Below are 8,645 nucleotides of genomic sequence, written 5' to 3'. Positions count from 1 at the left end.
GGAAAGAGGGCGTAATCTTGATTTACAAACTGTACTGAACTGGATTAAACAAATACTCATGTACCTATATAAACATACTTTAATAGTTGATTTTTTGGGGGGGAAGGATAAAAATCAGTCTTAAGTGACTGTTAGTACTTCAGATTGATTTTTTAGCTCTTATTGGCAACTTTAAAATTTCTAGCAATATTATGGAGAACATGTTCAAAATACTCTATGTACTAACATTGAAACCACACCTGCACCAAGCACTGAGGCAATGGCATCATTCTAGAGCTGTTTGTTGGTTTTGACATAACTTACCTAAAGTCCTTGTTAGAATTAATCATCTGTGCTAGATGATTGTTTGCTTCCGATCTCACAACACAAGGCTGTGCAGTATTTTGGCTTTCTGCATTGGACAGAAGCATCAGCCCACACAGACAGTGCTTGTGGTTGGAGGGGTCTGTAGGGAAGCACTTCAGAGGTGCATCATGGCCCCTCAAGTCCTCTGAGAACAGCAGAGAGCAGGAAAATGTTACCTCCTTTGAAAGTCTGCAGCACATGGAAACACTTAGTTTTCCTTTTCTTTCCTAAATTTTCTTGCTTCTTTTGGCTCTGTGCATCACTTTCTTTGCCTCCTGTTTTTATTTTCCCCTAATATCTCTGAGGTGTTGGAGGTGTGTGTATATGTAAATGTTTATTTACATATAGCAGGTTGTAGCTGCATGCATCAAATCCTCTGTTCAACTAACCCTGTTTCTGATATACTTTTGCTACCACTGAACTAATTAACAGCAATGAAAAGTTAATTTACAGCATTTTGTCTTTGCTTTTTATGAAGGAAAATAATGGTAATAAGATGGAAGTGTCAGCTTGGATTTCTTTCTATAAAGTGCAGACACAATTCTTCAGGCTTAGCAGCTAAATGATATTGAGCACTATGAATACTTGTGGATTATAATTCTTGTTTAGTCTGTAACAACTCTTGTAAAGTTTTAGTAATGGAATTAATTTATGTCTAAATAACAGCTGTCCTCTGCATATTAGAGAATATGCTCTTTCTCATTTGAAGCCAACTTGAGTTGTAAATGTCACGTGGGCTTTATCACATGAACTTTATTTAAATATTGACACACTCAGTAATTGTTTAGGTTACCATTTTTTCTAAATTGAATATTTTATCAACCATTAGATTTTGTTGTTTGTAAATATTTACATCATAAGAATTTGTATTCCATCATTAATGCTTTTTGCCTTTGTGTTAGTAAAAGGGGATTGTTTAAAACAACTGTTAACTGCATCTTGATGAACACCTTTTAGGAACATTTGGCTTAGAATGTTTCTTAGTGCTTGATCTTATTACATTAATTCCTTGAATCTCAAGATGTCTTGTAGTATAATATCCTAATTTTTCTAGTTTTAATGTAATTTAAATAATTTTGAAATAACCCTTCAAGACTGTCCTATCTAAAATGTATGAAGTTGTATGAAGCGCGTTTAGAATTCTGACAAACATAAAATAAGAATGCTTATGAATATTCATAAATAGTTAATACTCACCTGGAAGTATTTTCTGTAGCAAGCAGGTGTTCAGTGCTTTTATCACATTAAGATGGTGCTAATTCAGAAAGTGGATATACAAGATCCTGAGAGTTTGACCACTAATACTATATTTAGTTCAGTGGCCAGAAATCTCAGCACTATATGAAGCTGCTTTCCCTTAAGCCCGCTTTCCCAGTATGAAGTCTTGAAGGGTTAATTTTTACATTGCATGTACTGAAATTCAGACAGTTCTTTGATGGAAAGCTCCTGTTGCAGATGGGGCTTTCCATCAGCTTTAAATTTCAAATGCTAATTGAAGAATTTTACTTGCTGTAAAATGCATGTCAAGTCACTTGTCTTGTATGGAACGAAACTTTCAGTTCGTAATTTGGTTACTTACAGTGCTTAAACTAAACAAGTGATGGTAGCCATGATTATTTTTCTTTGTAGGTTTCTGACAAAGAGAAGATTGATCAACTTCAAGAAGAACTACTACGCACTCAGGTGACTTTTCTGAGTTATTGATGCCTTAAGTAGTGATTTATGTGTAGCAGACTCAGATTTACTAGGCAAAAGCACACCCAAAGTATATTTGGTAAAAATGCAGTGCTTTTTTCAATCTCTGAATGTATGAATGCAGAGTCCCCTGTGTTGGCACAGAGCGAAGGTCAGTCTAGTCTGTTCTTCTCTGACAATGACTTACAGAAAGCAAGACCTCATTCCAACCAAGTTTTAATCTTGCCTTGATTAGCAAGGCAGAACTAGTTATTTGTAAGCTAGATTTTTTCAGGGATGATGCACATAAGTTTTTCATAGGTAAAACTTTGCTCATGTGAATCTATTATGTCCATAATTACACAAATATGTTTGTACTACTTTTTATAGCTCAAATACCAAAGAATGCTCGAGCGATTAGAGAAGGAGAACAAAGAATTGAGAAAATTGGTACTGCAAAGAGATGAGAAGGGAATTCATCAGAGGAAGTTAAAGGTATGTGTTACAAAACTTAATTACACCATATTTTCCATTATGCTATTCTAAATTGCATTTGTTAATTCATATAGAAACTTCTAATATTTGTTTTAGGATACATTTGTTAATTTTTTTGAGTCATCAGGTCTTTCATACAACCTTTATTTTTAACTATATAATTTTTGGAAGTGGTTTCAATTGAAAACCACGAAGGTGTTACCATGTCTTACTAAATAACTTACCTAAGGGATTGGGAAATGTGGCTTGGTTTTTCATGTAGCTTCACTGTATTTTCAGATAATCTTACTTCCAGCGCTTTTTGCACACTCAGTCTGCTACCTTTGTGCTTTGTCACAGGTCTCGTTGAGTTTGGTAGGAGTAAGTTATAGGGTCAGGGAGCATCATTCAATGACTGAAAAAATCCAGTGAGACTAGCTTTTGTTTTTGTCTGCCAACATCCTGAGCATTTTAAAAAATAGATGTTTTCTGCTTCTCTGTGTGATTTGTTAACCAGTATGGATCTTGTTCTTTCCTCTGGGAACTGAAAGATGAATCTTACTTGTGCAAATAAGTTTGATAACTCTGTATCCTTGTTAATGTTTATTGTTCATCAAACTAAATACTTGTAGATGTTTAATGGAAGAAACTCAATTAGCTTAACCTGAAAGCTGCGAAGTTTGCACTTGGTTGTTCTCTTATGCTGTATGTAGGGGCTTTCATTTTCCCCCTTTATCCACAGGAGTCAAGGAGTGACTTTACTTGGTATTGTATTTCATAGAACAAAGATAGCTGCAGTATAGACAGCTGTGGTTTCAAACCATTGGGGGAAAGTAAAATCATTTTTACCCAAATTTACAGAAGAAGTAGTCTGAAACTTCTGTTCTCTTATTTGACTGTGTTTCCTTTATGTAATTTTTTTTGTAGAAGTCCTTGATTGATATGTATTCTGAAGTACTTGACATCCTGTCTGATTATGATGCCAGTTATAACACTCAAGATCACCTACCTCGAGTAAGTAGATAGCAAGTTCAATGATTTCTACTGAAACACCAGTTTTGCAATTAAATAGAGCATTTCATTATATTCCAGAATAATCCAGAGTTAGTGTTAGGCTATTTCTTGTAACTCCACCTTTTTGTTTAAGACATGTCTTTCATTTTAAAAGCAATAAGATAATTTTGAAAATAACAAATTTAATCATGATAAGCCTGTTTTGGCTCTTAGATAAACCCTGTCTAGATTCAGTTACTGCTGCTGTGCTCAGCTTTCCATTTTAAATTGTTTCAGTCCATGCACCCCATCCTCCTCAGCTTTGTAAAATGTTTGTTGTTTCCCACTGTGTGGGAGTGGAGCTGAGTGAGCAGGCTGCCCTGTCCATCTCCCCACAGCATGCTGCTGTTGAGGGGGTGGATTTAGGAGGGGATTAGCCTGACTGCTGGTGTAGGAGAGAGCCAGGAATGCTTCCAGCTTGCGCAACCACCTATAGTATTGGTAGCTTCATATAGTATATGAAGCCACTAAGATGGAGAAACTCAGGATTCAGCTCTTTCCACGCAGAAGCAGCATCTACCAGATGAGTAGCATTTTGCTTGCAGAAAGGATTTTGTAGAAGAAGAGGAGAGCTTCCTGCCACGAGAGCAACAAGCCCTCCCTTTCTTCAGTAGATCCCTGGCAGGGTGCTTTGTGGACTGTGCTGTCTTAAGCACAGGTAAATTTTTTTGCTTGACTACAAGTTGGTATTTCTTCAAAGATTCCATCTTTAAACCCATGCATTTATTATCAAGCACAGAATACAGCTAATGTTGATACAGATGTATATCTTCCTAGTCAGCTTTTATCTAAACTTCCAAAATATCCTTCCAAAAGCCAATGGCTGTTCAAACTTTCACTTAAGGTGGTGGTGGTTGGAGACCAAAGTGCAGGAAAAACCAGCGTGTTAGAAATGATCGCCCAGGCCCGCATATTCCCTCGAGGGTCTGGGGAGATGATGACACGTTCCCCTGTCAAGGTAAGGAACATCCTCATCTCTGAATCAGCATTTGCTGTATTGTTCTCCCTCTGATTATGACATTGATTGAAGCATACATGTACATAGGTTTATAAAATGGCCTGTAAGCAAGGGAGTTGTTTCAGCCAATGACAAGAGCTCTGCAGGTCTGTATATGATCCATGTGTACTGTCTGAGTAGTAGCAGTACCGTTTAGTAATTTTGTGCTAAATGATCATTACATATAACTGTGTTTCTACAGAGGGAACTGTACATATGTCAAGGTCTTCTCATGTTTCTCTGTGTTAGATTTGCTATACTTTCTCATTAAAGCTTTTAACGTTTAGGTGACCCTTAGTGAAGGTCCTCACCATGTGGCGTTATTCAAAGACAGCTCTCGGGAATTTGATCTGACCAAAGAGGAGGATGTAAGTATAATAAAGTGACTGGAAGTTAATGAGACTTCTGTTGATTCTCTGAATAATTTTGTATCTCTGTGATCTCTAAGCCCCTGTTTATTTAAAGTGAAAGATGTTTAGTGGGGCAACACATTGTAATAGCTGTTAAACTATCTCTTTGGCTGGCACTGAAGTGGATAGAAGTGTTGAGTGCTCCTTGTGCCCAGACACTTTTTGAAGCATGAAGGGATCTGCAGGTAATCTATCATTTAGTGCCCTCCCCATTTACCAGACTTACTAAAGATGCATTTGAAATAATACTTATAAACTGAGATCGTCATCCTTAACTAAAAGTGTTTTTCGGTGTAGGTAGTTTTTCTTCTATCACAGTTATAAAGAATTTTCTGTTCGATATTTTGCTTTTCTTGTAACAGCTTGCAGCTTTGAGAAATGAAATAGAAATCAGAATGAGAAATAGTGTGAAAGAAGGGTGCACTGTTAGCACTGAGGTAAGACTCTTCAAATATTTCATGGTAAATATCTGTATGTGTATGTGTTTTGGAAGTATTCTTCAACTGGGGACTGTGATTAATCCAGTCTGCATATACTTTGTATTTTGCAATATACAAGGTGTATTTGGACTGTTAAAATCAGTTTCATACAACAATATTGCATTTATACTTGCATTAAAAGTTGTACTTCCTATTTAAAATGACAGATTGTTGCTGAATAAAACATGTGTTTGTAAATATGCGTTCATATAGTTTTATATATGTGTGTTTGTCGGTGTAACTGTATTCCAAGTACATAGTGTATAAACTTCTAATTTCAATTTTATTTCACAGACCATCTCCTTAAGTGTGAAAGGTCCTGGTTTGCAGAGAATGGTATTGGTTGATTTACCGGGAGTCATTAGTGTGAGTATGCAATAATTTAAAAAATGAAGACATGTAAATGCAGTAGTGTTATTGATGAGAACATTAGCCATTGGGGATTTTTTAACATGTTTTTTTCTTTGTTTTTCTTTAAATATTTATCTCCATATGCATATTAAAGACTGTGACGTCAGGTATGGCTCCAGATACAAAGGAAACTATCTTTAGCATCAGCAAAGCCTACATGCAGAATCCTAATGCCATCATCCTCTGTATTCAAGGTACTAAGAATCTAAGCAATTATCCATTTGTATTTTTAATCATGGTTCATGTGTTACTCTGGAGTCTGTTCTGATGGTATTTTTCCTTTTGTGGTAATTTGTGTAGTGTACAAAACAGCATGCTGTGGAATGTCTGTTTATAAATTAAGGCAATCTGTGCAAAATTTGTGGTAAAAGCAACTTTTTGCTAAGAGTTTTTGTAGCATTAAAGAAAAATTGTGGTGATAATAAAATTCAAGTTTTCCACAGAAGTATTTTTGGAAGTAACATGCAATAATATTGAATATAATATAATGTTGAATATTTTGAGTAAGCTGGTACTTCTTGAAGACTTAGAGAACTACAACAAACTGCTTTGTTTTGATTCTGGGAACAAAGCAATTTTTCCACTATGTGTATCCAAAAATGGAACATAAGTCTACCTTTATGGGGTTAAATTTGTAACATGAAACTTGATGATGGCTGCTGTGTTTTCAGTACTGTGTGTAGATTACATAGTCCCTAAAATAAACTTTATATTTATTTTAGATGGGTCAGTGGACGCAGAACGCAGTATTGTCACAGACTTAGTCAGCCAAATGGATCCCCAAGGAAAAAGAACAATATTTGTGTTGACTAAGGTTGATCTTGCAGAGAAAAATGTGGCCAGTCCAAACAGGGTGAGTCCGAACAGGTGAAACTCTTTTTCTCACATTGTGCCGGCTGAAGTCATGTGGTAAAATACTTGTGATGCTGGCAGAGATATTGGACCTCACCTGCCTGTTCTAGATGGTTTTGAGTGCTTATTTCTGTATTCAGTATGATGATTTTTTTGGTAGTTGTTGTTTCAATCTCTCTCAGGCCTTGCTTTTAGTACTCCTAGTCCCATGACAAACTGCTTCCTGCTGTAGTCTATGCATAGCTATGACCAGATCTTGCCTTAAAACTGTGGAATGTCTCTGTGCAAAGTTAATGATGGGTTTTTTTTAATCCTTTATTTTCATAGATCCAGCAAATCATTGAAGGCAAACTCTTCCCAATGAAAGCTTTGGGTTATTTTGCAGTTGTTACTGGAAAAGGTAAAGAGAGCTCTAACTCTGCTTATTTTGTCTTTGGTAGCCCAGAAAGCTGTCTGAATGGAACTGTTCCAGCACTCTTTTCTTTTTGCAGGAAACAGCAGTGAAAGCATTGAATCCATTAAAGAATATGAAGAGGAATTTTTTCAAAATTCAAAGCTTTTAAAGTATGTTGCTATTTTATTCTTTGTATTAAAATGAGCCTGTGTTGGTAAATGCTAGCATCAGTTTTTCTTGTGGAATTTAAAAGGATTGCAATGTGGAAACACTAATTGAGATTTAATATGCTTAAATTGTCTCATGTTGAGGTGACCAATTTATCCTGGTTTCCTAATGCCTTCTGTAAGTCAGTGGAGACAGACAGGCATCTTCAGGCAGCAGCTGATTCCACTGCAGTTCTGGGCCACTCTTCCAAGGTTTGTGTGTCTCTCCATCAGCTCTACAAGAACTAAGTTTCAGCCTGTCTAAGCACTTAGAGCTGAGAGGAGTAAATCCAGCCCAAAAGTGAGTTTTAGTGCCTCTAAACGTCAGTTGTCTTGGTGTGACCATGTTGTATTCAAAGGGTTGGTTTGTGTGTTGTGAGGGAGGCTCACTGAGTGGAGTTTTGATTTCACAGACTGGGTATTCCTCAGGAAAGTACAGTACATGGTCTTTGGGACTGTAGCACCTGCACTGCAACCTCTAGAATAAAAACTTATTTAGGGTGGGGCTTTTTGTTCCTGTGTTTTGTTTTGGGGCTTTTTCTCCTTGCTTTGGTGATGTACACTGAGTATTTTAGAGGAAGAGGCTGGAATTTGGGTTAAGTACACAGTTACGTGTTATTTTCTCCTCTGAGAAGCAAAGCTTTATTCTAGAGAGCAGAAAATGGGGGCCTGAAAGCATGGAGAACTTTCCTCTGGCTGTCTTTCTTTACAGGACAAGTATGCTGAAAGCACATCAGGTAACAACCAAGAACTTAAGTCTTGCTGTGTCAGACTGCTTTTGGAAAATGGTGAGAGAGTCTGTGGAGCAGCAAGCAGATGCTTTTAAAGGTAAACATGTTTTGGAAAAAAGGGAAATAGCAACTTGCTATTAAACAGTTATTTCTTCCATATGCATATAATGTTTTACCAGCATGCTTGGGCAATTGTTTCATACATTTTTTATTATCAGCATTTCCCATTAATTGATAATTTCCCCAGGTAATTTCTAGAAAAAAACTAAAAATGTAATTTATGTTGCAAAGTACTACTTGCTCTAAAACCCAAAGGAGTAAAATAGTATGAAGAACAAAAATCAAGTTGGGGTTTTTTTGTGGGCAAAACACAATTCTTCCACTGGATTAAGATGTTTAAAATGGCTTGCTGTATAAAGGTACCATCTGGTCAGTCAGAGCAGGGCTGATGTGTGCAGATCTGGAAGCTGAATGACTCCACTGCGCCTTTTTAATGCATGAATTCTGCAATTTGTAGACAGAGTATCTTGGCATAGACAGAAACAGTTCTGCTCATTTACAGACACGCTTAAAATTCTTGGAGAGTTTTTCATAAGCAACATTTGTGGCAATTTTAAGA

General features: G+C 36.5%; 1 protein-coding gene across 4 annotated transcripts in view; it reads left to right on the top strand.

The window, feature by feature from the left end:
* The window catches only part of OPA1 (OPA1 mitochondrial dynamin like GTPase), a 46,038-nt gene that overhangs the window by 10,974 nt on the left and 26,419 nt on the right, over positions 1 to 8,645 (top strand). For all 4 annotated transcript variants that reach the window (XM_014312313.2, XM_031055353.1, XM_031055354.1 and 1 more), the window contains 12 exons: positions 1,975 to 2,028; positions 2,410 to 2,514; positions 3,421 to 3,507; positions 4,391 to 4,504; positions 4,831 to 4,911; positions 5,316 to 5,390; positions 5,727 to 5,798; positions 5,938 to 6,037; positions 6,566 to 6,696; positions 7,023 to 7,095; positions 7,187 to 7,259; positions 8,008 to 8,123. In XM_014312313.2, coding sequence (XP_014167788.1) covers positions 1,975 to 2,028; positions 2,410 to 2,514; positions 3,421 to 3,507; positions 4,391 to 4,504; positions 4,831 to 4,911; positions 5,316 to 5,390; positions 5,727 to 5,798; positions 5,938 to 6,037; positions 6,566 to 6,696; positions 7,023 to 7,095; positions 7,187 to 7,259; positions 8,008 to 8,123 — 1,081 coding nt within the window. The remainder of the gene's footprint in view (positions 1 to 1,974; positions 2,029 to 2,409; positions 2,515 to 3,420; positions 3,508 to 4,390; positions 4,505 to 4,830; positions 4,912 to 5,315; positions 5,391 to 5,726; positions 5,799 to 5,937; positions 6,038 to 6,565; positions 6,697 to 7,022; positions 7,096 to 7,186; positions 7,260 to 8,007; positions 8,124 to 8,645) is intronic.

The sequence above is a fragment of the Geospiza fortis genome, unplaced genomic scaffold (assembly GCF_000277835.1).
Source record: "Geospiza fortis unplaced genomic scaffold, GeoFor_1.0 scaffold172, whole genome shotgun sequence".
Taxonomy (NCBI): Eukaryota; Metazoa; Chordata; class Aves; order Passeriformes; family Thraupidae; genus Geospiza; species Geospiza fortis.
The sequence above is the reverse complement of the archived record's forward strand: the minus strand, read 5'-3'. Positions and strand labels throughout refer to the sequence as shown.